We start from the raw sequence: 13,148 nt of genomic DNA on the forward strand, positions 1-13,148 counted from the left end.
ATCGTATTGTGTATAAACATCTGAAGACATCGAATTGTGGCTTTTCATAAGACTGTTATTGAAAAACTATGGTGTGTGGTAAAAAATGCATGTACATAAATAAACTCTGTTATTTCTGTAATGAAATTAACACGCAAATCGACTTAATGACCTAATCACGTCAGTTTCTAAAATGTATTATTTTTGTGAATATAGTGTCGTTAAACAAATACACTAGCTTAGAACGAGCCGTAGCAATCTAATGAGGATTTTCTATTAAAATAGATTTAACAATCATGAACTGATTTCCTTGTAAAGAAGTTTTATAGTATTTTTGATTAAATAAGATTTGTCGCAATATGTTTATTCTTTTTTACGTAAAAAAATATTGTAAGGGAGATACAGATTGGCGACTGAAAGTTGGGTTACTTAGTTCAAAGGTTTTTAATATGTTTTTAAGTTGGAATCAAAGATCGTTATTAATCAAGGAATAAATAATCTTCATCATTTCTTGTCTCGTTACTAAATTCAGAAAACAATATATTCGAGACGAGGTATAAAAGCTAACAATTATAAAACTCTAGTTATTAAGACACGCAGACCTTACTTGTCAAAACGAAACTTAAATTGAGAGAAGTGAATAATTTTGTCATTTTTGTAACTTCCTGTAGCGATTGCCACCACCAATTCAATCTTGAGTTTTTGTTTTGCACAAACAAACGGTTGCGTCGTCGCAACGTCGCAGAGCTACGGATATTGAGACGTATATCAAAATGCCATATACAGTCTAACTCTTTATAACGTCATTCGTTATTTCGAAAAACCATATGTATCGTAAAAATGAGTTTGTTTAGTTTAACAACGCAACAGCCATTCTCTATTACGAAAAAATATTTTCATATTAATACATCAACAACTTAAGTGTAATTGTTTATATAATAAGCTTACAAAACTAACCTATTGAGGTGCCGAAATTTCTTAGAAAGACACCGGAGATTATAAACAGCCTTGGTTATTGTTAATTGTATTAACACGTGTGCCATTATTTTCGATTACCTATAGGAAATTTTGGTCTCGGTTACTAAACGCACCATCGTCACCTATCGATTATATATATATAAATTATTGTAATTGGTTAAAATTGTTTTTTTATCTTCTCTCCGTATAACAATAGCTCTCTACAACGAAAAAATGCTTGGTCCTTTGAAATTCGTTATAAAGAGTTTACACAGTATACACACCGCGATCGCTATTGCAAGTTACGGAGTACCGGCGCACCGGCGCAGTTCACACTTGTCTCTGAATTATAATATAGTAGTCGCCAGTCTGCTGCCCTTATTATTCTTTAGTATTATTGGGTCGTCCATTTTTTTCTTAGAATCAAAATTAGTTACGTCTTTAGCGCTAGTATAAGTCTGTAGTGTAGTATAGAACTATTATGATTGAATTGAAATTATAATTTTTGTTAATAAATTTATAAACCTAACCATGCTTTTTATTATGTATTGCCTATTATTACTCCTTGCCTCCTTCAATCTTTCTTTGAGAGCCTCTGGGAGTGACGTGCTCTCGAAAAGGCCGCATCTAACCCCAGGTGGACTTATTGTTAAAACAAAACAACATCACGCGAATAAAACTTATACAATTTATTAAAATAAAATCATTATAAAAACTATTGTCAGTTGGTGTTGTCGTCTCCAAGATTGCACGGCCAGGTACATACATTGATTACTTGAGCTAAAATTTAAAATTATTTAGAGACGGGGAGTTTTACTAGGTTTTAATTCTGTAGGGCTATTCAGAAATCCGATAAATTATCCAATTTCGGAAATCTTGTAATTAGTGATATTTTTTTCATTAGGAGGCGTTCAAGTATTAAGTAGATTTACTGCAATTTATTCCCCCCTTCCTCTTGTCAGCAAAAGTAAGCAAAGCTCTCAATAATAGGTACATAAACGTTTTCAAGCATAGATAATGCGGGTAATATTACACATATAAAAGGAAATAATTACTGTTGACGTAATCACCAAATAAGAAAATCAAAGATTGTGCTTTCGTAATATTTGAACGGCCCCTTATTTATTTCACTTATATTATAGCACCAGGATTTTATAGGTCAGATTTGTGTCTGACATGTCTTCGATATTTGGGTTTGAAACAAGGGTGAGGAAGTGCCATTGGTGCACAGCCGTGATTCGAATGCACGACCTCATGGGGCATCCACACGCTGGCTGTTTGTCACAAACACCGCAAACAGCAAACGAAGTCCCAAACACCAACCACAATCACCCAACACAAACAGCCATCCACATGCTTGGCGAACGTTCATAACATTCCGAATCGGCAAACATGGCGGACGACGAGCTTGTGGCAGCTATTACTTTCGGGTTGACATATTTTTATTATAAATTAAAGCAAGAAAAAGAAAAAAGGAAAAAAAGAAGAAAGCAAAGACGATGGTGGATGATTAAAATACATAGAAAGCGTACAAGGCTTTAGACCTATTATTTGGGCTTTAATTTGCCGTGTTTTTTTTAATTTCACTTAAAAGTTACTTAAAAATGTCAGAATCGTAGGTGCTCCAATCAGACATTTTTTACGCTTTGCGCGCCAACGAAAAAGTGTAGCAAGTAAATACGTCCGCCTCCCGCAAGCTCGCGCGCATACTGATCGCTGCCAAACGTGTGGATACGTAGCAAACTGTTTGCCAAACATCCTTTGATCTGGCAAGATAAACCGACACCGATGCCGAACACTGCCCAACACAAACACAAACAGGCAAACAACGACAAACACCCATCCACACGTCCGTGTTTGCTGTTTGCTGTTGGCTGTTTGCCATTGTTTGTCAAGCGTGTGGATGGGGCTTCAGGGATAAGCCTCGCACGCATACAATATTAGGCCAAGGCCAACACTGCTTAGTGAACTATTTATAAATTGAGTTGCTGCTTTGTTCAAATTATGATCATTAATATGGCTAAGGTAAAAAGTGTAAGGACCATTACCTTTTTTCTTCTCTGAATCAGTTTCCTTCAATTGCATTGGATGCTGACCATACCCCAACTGACCCCGTAAACCCCATAGAAAGACCTCATTAGGATTCGTATTGACCCCACAATCTTGTTTCGTTTGAAGGCACTTATGTCGTGGTTCCACTGTCTGACAGTGGATTTCAGATCTCATGTGACTATAGTTTGTTTGAGTTGAATGTGTTTGACATTTTACTATGTTAGCCTAAAATAAAATGAAACCAACATAAAAATCCTAATTATTAAACTTATGCATTATATAGGTATACTAGCAGACTCGGCCAAGCGTTGCTGTGGCTAAGATTTTTGCTATAGTAGTAAACTATTCAAGGGAAACGGTAGGAACTAAACACCAGTCATGGGGACCACCATACTTTTTTGGTGGTTATGCAATTAAATTGTAACTAATGTGAAACGTTGGTACTTTCAACACAGCGCCATCTGTTAGAATTGTGACTATCAAATAATAAACAAATATATTGCAATAAAATAATATTGCGGGTATAAATTGAGAAGTAATCTATCCTTTTATCTATATCTATATCTTTTAAGTTGGATCAAACTACACACAGTGTGCAAATTTGATTGAAATCGGTTCGGTAGTTTAGGAGTCCATAGCGGACAATCAACGTGACACGTAATTTATATATATTAAGATTAGGTAATAATACAACTTTATTTTATTTCATAAAGTACAAACACATTTCTCACCCATTGACAGGCTCGTCGCTTCCATTCCCAGAGGTCCCAAGTATAGTTCTTTTCGATGTAACTGTCTACAGGATGGGTCTCTGTCTGTATATCCTTGTCTGACACTTTCGCTGATATATTACGTGAAATAAAAATAAATATGATTAATTTTATTCAGGAGCTAATTTTGTTAAAAACTTAAGCCAGTGGTCTTTGTTTTTGTAAGTTTTCTTGATTGTTTTTATAAGTAAGTGAACAGCCTTCTGTGCCTGACACACGTTGTCGATGTTTGGGTCTTAGAATAAAATTTAGAGCCGAGACTATTCTAAGTCATAGTGAATCATGAGCAAATATCTTAGCTCATACCTAAAAATCTAGAATAATCCATTGCTCTACAAGCCATTAAATTTACGATCTAGGACTAGGGCATAAAACTTACTTTTAGGTTCCACTCTGGTAACTAGTCGATCGACATCTCTTACTTTATGAACAGCGGGTGCAATACTCAGCAAGTTTATAAGGTGAGGGTTATTACGGGCATATTCTAATACTTCGTTTATATATCTGTCGGCGAATTATATTACGCATTTACTCAAAAGATACAATTCAAAAACTACAAAAGCCAAAAATCTTCCTTTAAAAAAACTTATCACGCAGGTAAGTATAGCAGTACTGGGCGCTCCGGTGGCTAAAATCGAGAAGTTCTATATACGCTAAGCGGCCGGAATAACTTTCAGACTATGACGTCATCGCAGTGATTTGTATACGCAGATTGTAGATGTCGCTGTAGACAGACCTTATAAAACGCGGACAAGATAATACCGTGTTTATCAGTTACAAATTTATTAAGACTGTAAAAAGTTTGGGATTAATTTCGCTCCATAACTACAAAACTGAATATATAGATTGTTAAAAATAGTCTCAGTGTTTTAAATCGTTTGTCACCTGCGTGGATCCCTACTGAATCTGGCAGCCATTTTGACCGTGCAAAACCCGTAACGTCCTCCATCAAATCTAATAAGTCCCAACTTCATATTACTGGGAACCAAAGCGCCAACACTTAAGCATACAGCGCAGAAACCTAAAAACTATAATAACAATGAAAATGTAAATATTGATTTACGGTTAATATTCTAAAAGTAAGATTACCCTTTCTAGTTTAGCTAAAGACATACAGTTATTTTAAAGCTGTCTTGTTATAGATTTTTTTTATTGGGACTAGACAATTCTTCTATTTTTTCTATAGGTACTTATATCATAATTGACTTTATTACTTAAGTTTTACTAAAGGAAAACACGATCCTACTCATCATGTTCATGTTATTTTAATATTTTTACAATACGACAGCAGCAGTAGTAAGTAGACACTTGAACGATAAATGAATTCTTGAAAAAAATTTTATTTGATTTTTGTAGACTATTTTACAAGACAATTTTTAAATTAATTAGTGCTTATGTAAAGAAATAAATTCTTACCTGTATATTTTTGTCCTTGATGGAGGACATACTATCAGAATAAGCCACATAGTTTTTTATAGAACCCAAAGACAGCCTTTCTTCTACACTAAGGCGGCTAGCTCTATCTTGGTCAGTGACAACAGTTCTCCCTCGGAGCATATTTTGGAGTATGGGGTATGGAAGCTTCATTTGGTCTGAGAATTATGTTATCTATTTATTGGAACCGATTTTATTTGTACTGAAGCAGTCTCAGCCAAGCAGCAAAATTAATACCAAACTAGTGGAGCGTGACCCTTGGTCTCAGATTTCGCTTTTCTACATTTTCTTAAAATTTTTGGTCCTTCTGTAGATTTAAGGCATACCGGCTTCCTCACGATGTTTTGCTTACCGTACGAGCGACTGTTAAATGCGCACATAGAATGAAACGTGCATTGATGCAAAGCTGTTCTACCCGTTCTAAAGTGGTTCTAACGCAAGTGCTCAGAAATAAGAGTAATACTGAAGTCACTAGACCATCTCAGCATAATTTCGATTAATTCGTCACTATTGTTAATTTTAACTCCCTGATATAGTGGTTTCATACGATCACGCAACAGCTGAACAGTTGATTTATTAAATGCATTGTGGATTTATTACCTGAGTTTCAACGTTAAACTACTTTACCTTGTATAACTGCCAGAGCACCCATTAGCCGATTGACAGTTGCCACCAAGTACATAATGTTCTGCATACATCGCCACACTTGCCATACCTTCGAGAATAGCGGCTGGAAGGTTTTTTGTTCTTAGGAAATTTTAAAAATTAATTTAGAATAATCAATCAGTGATTGCGTGATAGGATAAGTAGTAGTGAAATATGTGAGCAGTGTGGCTTAAAAGAGGATGTAGTGACTTGGATACGAAAGGGAAAACTTACGTGGGTTAGTCACCTAGAAAGAATGAATAAGAAGCGGCTTACGAGTAGGATATACAAGGCAACCGTGGGTGATGAAATCTAGTTTGGTAGGCCTTGTTGTTTATCTCTGCCTACCATTGAAAAAATGGAGTGAATGTATAAATAATTCAATAATTAAATCCGTCTAGATTAGGCCTTCCTGGCTGAGTGTGTAGCGCGTAGTTAGTAGGTATGACAGACCAAAAAATACTTCAGTTTCACAACGTAACGTCTTAGAACCATTTCTAAGCTAAATGGTCACGCGGCAATGATCTTGTCCATTGTACTCTCTGAGGTAGAACGCCTAAACCGCCAACCCCGACGGCCCTTTAAGATTTCAGTGGGCAAATACTTCTTAGAAACCATCCCTAAATTGTTAAATACTTACAAATACGGTAACAATGGGTACAGCAGCTTTATACTTGACAGCAACGTGCAGTTCCTCCAATGCAACCCGGAACCGTTCCACCTGATGCGAACCACCTTCAACGAGGGTCTCCACATCGTTTAAAAGTTTTCGGATGTATACCTCATATTGCCGGTTGAAAGATAGCAGTTCGAATATCTGCTTGTAATCCGCCCTGCACGGGAATAAATAAGAATTGCACTTATAAATCTCAAGGCGCTTAATTAAAGTAAGTTTGAGCGTTAAAAGAAATGACTCATAATTACTTCACAATGTAATAAGAGCAATAAACTGTCATATACCTTGCAAACTAATACTCCTGTCGTCTTACTGAGGCATTCTAAACAGTATGACTGACAGAGTCAGTATCACTAAAAGTAACTGATAACGTAAGAAAAGTGTTTTGGGGTAAGATTTATAAAGTTTCTGGAACTAATATAAAAAAGATGCAAAAACTTTTAACACTTACTCGGTAAGCGAGTTTGGAGGTAGATCAATGATGACATTGCCAGTCTCATCTTGAATCGAAATAGTATCAGATATTGCTGTGGTGAGCGTGTTAACTCGCTGCATGACGGCGATTAAAGAGTTGGAAAGTGAGGAGAGACATGCTTTACCGGCGTCAACTAAATTGAACGGCACTGAAACATTGAATTTATGGATGAAAATAAAAAGGTCTATATGGATGAAAATATATTTTGTCAGAGTGCCACGTTTAAGATTAAGCGTGAACTGCAGAGTTAAAAAGGAGGAGATTAGGCATTATTATTATTCAAATCAGTCCATATGTTGTTTGTATAAAATGGTATGATACTAAATTTTAATTGAGCTGAATTTTGGGAATCGATTTTGCGTAACGCAATAAAAAGGAAGCTCTCAATATTTGTTCAAAATGTGAAAAGATATGGTCAAATATCATTTTTTTTTTTTTTACAATTTAACACACCCACCCATGAACAAATTAAAAAATAAAACATGCTTACAGTCAGGAATGCCTTCGCCACCTTTCTTGCAGTCTCTATTAAACAGTCTCACGCCTGATGCCACTTGCATCAGCTCATTGAGTTGGACCAACTTCTCGCTCCGAGGTAATGAGATGAACACCTTAAGATCATCGAGAGAAAATACGCTTTCTAATGCCGCCATACCTTCTTTTAAGGTCTAAAATTATACAATGTTGAATTAGTTACATAACCAGTTCAGGGCATGGGAAATATTTTAATGCCTTTTCTATTCCATAGCTCAAATAGTCTTGTATTGGATTTTGATACGGGACGAACTTGATTCTGTGTGTCATAAATTAATTTTATGGTTTAGTAGTGTGTTTAATAATACCTAGTGTTTAATACTATATTACATAATGGCATATTTATAATATAGTATTAAACACTAGGATTATACCAATGATGCAGTTAGTTTTTATAAGTGTTAAGATCATATTATGCATACTCAATTTTTACATTCAATTTCATCCAATGAGACCATTTTTCTCTGCAATTATTATAGTAACGTCACAAAAGTTTACGAAACGGTATGTCAACATGTACGCCATATCGTATTAAAAATATTCTCTCTATTAAAACTCTTACCCCAATATTTCCAGGGTTACCAAGACCACTGGAAAGAATAACATAAATCGACATCTTTCTAAATAGTTTCTTAAACGCGGCATCATCTTCCGGATCCTCGTCCACAATCTCCGCTACCAGAGGTCGTAGGCAATTGTTAATTGAATCCAAATGTTTATCAATCAAACTCTGCAGTTTGTCATAGTTTGTTTGCATCGTAAACTGCATTTTTAGTGTATTTATAGATGTTTCGCATTCTGTAATTACTCAACATTCAGACTTGGTTGAAATATTGCAGGACCATATACATTTCTAATAATTAGCTATGTATAAATACTACGATGCTAGTTTTTACTTTTGAAATGTTGGCACTGCGTTATCTCTGATGATTTATATGATAAATGCTTCATATTCAGTGGGGTTCATCTAAGTGAGCTACATAGGTGGAGAAACATATGAATTGTGCTGTTAACTACTACAAATATATTAATTTTTGTGTATTTGATTTCTTTTACAACCACTACTTTTATTAATGAAATGCTCTGTAGGTATATAGTTAATTCTTCAGTCATACTTACTTGTAAGCAAAGAAATGCACTCCGATACGAAAAACTCCAAGTTATTGCGGCGAATCGTTTTCGAAAACAGTTTCCCATACTTCGGGTTAAGAAGTAAAAGATCTATTAAGTATATTACAAATTCTGTATCGACAGATATGTTATTTTGTGCGTGACAATTACGTGCTATTTCATTGGCTATATTTTTTATAACATTTTCGTTACAAGCCATATTTGTAAAATTACATAAAAACTATATTTTGAAAATAATTCCGTGGCCATAGAAACCATTTAACAGGAATTGTCATAACGCTCGCTCTTGGCAACCACAGATATCAGATGACACTTTATGTAAGATAAATAACTACTTTAAATAACAAACCATGTAGTTTTAGAATATTTTATTGAATAATTCATCCCTCAGCGATATTTATACAACCTCCATTTTAATTTTCATACCACTGCATTTCTAAATTGAAGTAAGGTATATATAGGTAATAGCTTGTATGTTTCATATCTCTGATATTAAATAATTGATTTTGGTTCAGAATGTAGAAATGCAGCAAACATTGACTTACTTATATTACAACCTATCTCTTACCGGAAAACAATTTTTATAAGATTTTATTGTTCTTTCGTAGAGCAATAAAATGTACAAATACAGATATTTGCAATTATTTTAAGTTTTGTTTACCATGTCTTTATATGCAATTTCGAAACCACAGCAACAAACACAAACTTAATCCACAGCTTATAATAAGCCGAAAGACTTTTCTATGAAACGCGAACTCAACAATTAATGTTTCTCATCATTACGAAAAATTTACGTCTCGTACCAAATACCACTGGTACTCTTAAATCCCGGGCATTAGTTGATAAATGAAACAAGGGCGTTTGCACAATAATAAACCTTTGAAGTTCAAAGATAAGGTCTACCATTGTTTTGTCAAATTTATTATGATATAATAAGAAATTCATTAATAATTATTTAAAATGATCTAAATTAATAGTAACCCCTTCGATTTTATGCCAAAAATTTTAATTGTTGTTAAATCTCTATGATAGACAAAATAGTTTCAAATATACATTATTTTTTCTTAATTTTATGAACACTATCAATTTAAACTGATAATTTATACATAGCTTACTCTTAGATATAAATCACCGAATGTTTGGGAGGGATCGCATACATTTCGCAAAAAAAACTATAACTTTATATTATTTTAGTGAGAAAATTATGATATAAAATTATAAAAGGAACAATATAGGAACAAAAATATAAGTAATCTTTACAATTTAAAAAAATTCGGTTCTTGAGAAATGAATTATTTTGTAAGGTTTGTGATATAAACGTAATTCTTAGATAATATATGATGAATGCAAATTATATAGATGGTACCTAAAGTACAAATTACATAATAATAAAAATATTCTATTAATACCTAAGTGTCGATCAAAAACTTATACACGATATTTAGTAAATTGCATGTGAAACATAAATTAATGTTTGACCAATAATCTGCAATTTCTTAGCTGTCTTAGGGCCAATTTACATTATCTTAGTGTTTAGGAGAGTGCTTTAGTACAACTTGAAAGGCAAGTTCTTTAGCGTAGCGTTTACTAAAGCAAGTAGCGTTTACATGTTTCAACTAAAGTACTATCCTAAAGCACTCTCCTAAACACTAAGATAATGTAAATCGGCCTTTATGTCCAGCGCGGCGACTCCTATAACTTTTAATAGCAATCGATATACTTTCAGTATTCGTAGCTCTAGTGTCGCAAGTCGCAACCTTAAAATCGCGCGGGACAAAACCTCATCATGAATAGCTGGATTGCCATCAAAAATTACAGAGAACTGATAAGTCACATTAAAAGTAACTATTTCTCACACAAGAATGTTAACGAAAGACAGTCTAGCGTTTATACTTTGATGGCTTAGCCACGGCTCATAGAAGCTACTTAATTAATTGTGAATTAATCTAAGAAATGAGTTTTCAAATATTTCATCATACCGAACGTTCGGAATCGCTTAGTGCCTATAACCTTGTAGAGGGCCTCGTCGCATATGGCATATTGTTTGTTAGACTGGTCATATAAGTTTTTCTCTTTGATGATGGTCCAAACACGTTTCACCACTTCGTGTCGTGGCATCTCTTCCTGTCCCATTAATTCAGCTAAGGCCGGGGATAGTTTGTATGCCCGAGTGTAACCGCTGCCTTTGCCACGTCCGGCCCCTGCTGCTGCCTGCTGAAATAAAATTAAATATTTTTTTATATAAAACTGAACATATTTTAGCCACAATCCCACCTGATGTGAAGCCATATTCTAATAATGCTACTACCACCAACACCAAATCGAGTGTCAATTTTAACTGTACATAAATTACTAAATATCAGTAATACATTATTTTTACTTGTATTACATGAATCATTTTTGTTTAAGCAAGAGGGGTATATGCATACCAGAAAAAAAAAATTAATTTTGGCTCTAAAAATACATAGTTATACATTTATGGGCCTCAATAAGCCACTACTAGACTAGGCTGTATGTATCTAAAAACACTATGGCAGATATACTGTATTATTAATGATTTTTAAAGCAATTCTTAATATTTTCTGAAGCATATAATACATGCTTGTAAATTAGCATAGAATGAGAGCAACGTGTCTAATTTTCTTACAGGGTGACTTCAATCAGTAACAATACTTTGTTTCTTATTTATGAAACATATACATAAGTATAATTTTAAAAATATTAATATAAATATTTGTATAGTAATGGTCTTATATAACTTGTTTTTTTAAATCAATTAAAGTGACATATTTTTGTATAAGGTAACAAAGTGTGAAGTAAATAAATAAATAAATATTTGTGAGGTGCCAACTATCAATGTTTCCTAATACATTAAATGAACCAAGCAACTGAAAAACCATTTATTAAATTAAGTACCTTTTTAGGTTTTTTCTTCACCCAATCACTGTCTGAATCTGATCCCTTCCTCTTCTTTCTTTTCTTGGGTTCAGGCTTTTTCTTTTCCTGTAATAATATAATTTTCAACTATTTTATTTATGCAAATATTACTTAGTTTTCTTGCTAATCTTGGATTTAAGTGTGCCTTGAGAAGTTTGTTTTGACTTTATTATTACTGTAGAAATATACATTACAAAGAACTTACATCAGATTCTTCTTCAGCACTATCTGAATTTTCAGATTCCATTTTATTGACATAGTCCATAACATATTGGTCGATCAATTCTTTCTTATCAGTCAGGTCAGTATCAAATACCTCCTCCAACTTCTGTCTCACTTTCTTGGTTGAAGTTTTTGCTAAGTTTGCCTTTTCAAGAATCTCTATAAAAAATGCGATATTGTTGAATGAACATGAAATAAGTTACTAAAACTTAGGTAAATAATTTACTATTCTATTTTATTATATTAGTCTATTAGAAAAAGTTACTTAAGTTAATTAAAAAATCCAGGTAATTTAGCAGACTCAAGAATGAAGAATCACCGATTTACACTACAGTCTACATTATGGCGCCCACAACAAAATTGCTAAACATTTTACAAATTCAGTGTAAAAAAATACGAATCTATCGAAATGCTTCAAATAAAAACTATTTATTAATCACATGCGCAACTGAAAATAACCTTTAATTATATTAAGTCTTTGTCATTAATGTGCACTATACGTGGAGCTTCTGATATTATGATCTACGCGTTGCATAAAAATAAACCACCAGTAGAGAGACCTAAATAGGAAATGTAAAATAAACCTTTTTATACCAAAAAATCCGCATTATAGAACCAAACAACTTTCACATGAAACATTTTTGCTCTGATTTTATAATAACAGAGATATTTAAAATCCCACATATGAAATATTAACTTCTTTTGAACATAAAATGGAAGCCATTACATGGTAAAGGAATATATTGTAAGACTCATTAAACAGCTAGAAAGTTGATAAAACCTTGCAAAAGAAGACAAAATCTTGTGTATATAAAAAATAGAACAACTTACTTAGAATTTCTTTTTGAAGGTTTTCGTCAGATACGTCTGCCATTTTCCTAAGATTCCGGCGGCCACACAATATGACAAAAAGTAGCCACTAGCCACACAATTTTTTTTTTTTTTTTGGAGTTTATGGCCTGGTATCTAGACCTTTAGGCCAATAGCCACACAATAATATACCTACGCGCTAGATGCTACACGGCAGCGTCGCGACATGAAGCAAACTCAAAGGCGCAGCCAGTGTTGCCAACTCGGATTTTGAAAATTACGTAGGTCAGATTAAACAATTACGTAGATTTAGCAAAAATTGTATAGGAAAAGTTCGTAGATCTACGTACTTTTTTTTTATGAGTGAAATGAAGAGGGTAGGGTTGGTAAAACTGAATAAAAAGAGTGTTATTTTTTTGAAATGGAAATAAAAAAAAAATATATTCATTATTATTTTCTGGTAAATTAAATTTGTACATGTTTTTATTAAAAAGTTTAATATGATCTTGCGTTGGCCCAGGATTAC

The 13,148-nt window shown here is 33.6% G+C and overlaps 2 protein-coding genes across 3 annotated transcripts; both read right to left on the reverse strand.

The window, feature by feature from the left end:
• Positions 1 to 1,608: 1,608 nt before the first annotated feature.
• LOC125063459 (cilia- and flagella-associated protein 206) lies at positions 1,609 to 8,918 on the reverse strand. Its single transcript, XM_047669898.1, has 12 exons — positions 8,642 to 8,918; positions 8,085 to 8,320; positions 7,479 to 7,656; positions 6,965 to 7,136; positions 6,478 to 6,670; positions 5,820 to 5,922; positions 5,175 to 5,350; positions 4,644 to 4,786; positions 4,138 to 4,262; positions 3,720 to 3,829; positions 2,985 to 3,213; positions 1,609 to 1,716 (listed from the first exon to the last, which is right to left on the reverse strand). Exons 1-12 carry the CDS (start codon positions 8,850 to 8,852, stop codon positions 1,658 to 1,660), a joined length of 1,935 nt encoding a protein of 644 aa, XP_047525854.1. The 5' UTR covers positions 8,853 to 8,918; the 3' UTR covers positions 1,609 to 1,657.
• A 1,489-nt stretch (positions 8,919 to 10,407) lies between these two features.
• Positions 10,408 to 12,873, reverse strand: LOC125063460 (upstream activation factor subunit spp27). 2 transcript variants are annotated; one of them, XM_047669900.1, is made up of 5 exons: positions 12,808 to 12,873; positions 12,644 to 12,744; positions 11,796 to 11,971; positions 11,570 to 11,656; positions 10,408 to 10,867 (listed from the first exon to the last, which is right to left on the reverse strand). In XM_047669900.1, the coding sequence occupies exons 2-5, from the start codon at positions 12,684 to 12,686 to the stop codon at positions 10,595 to 10,597; spliced, it is 579 nt and encodes a 192-aa protein (XP_047525856.1). In that variant the 5' UTR covers positions 12,687 to 12,744; positions 12,808 to 12,873; the 3' UTR covers positions 10,408 to 10,594. The 2 variants fall into 2 exon arrangements, with proteins under 2 accessions (XP_047525856.1, XP_047525857.1); XM_047669901.1 differs by lacking the exon at positions 12,808 to 12,873 and having other exon boundaries at positions 10,408 to 10,864.
• Between the last annotated feature and the right edge of the window lie 275 nt (positions 12,874 to 13,148).

This window comes from Pieris napi, chromosome 3 (assembly GCF_905475465.1).
Source record: "Pieris napi chromosome 3, ilPieNapi1.2, whole genome shotgun sequence".
NCBI classification, from domain to species: Eukaryota; Metazoa; Arthropoda; class Insecta; order Lepidoptera; family Pieridae; genus Pieris; species Pieris napi.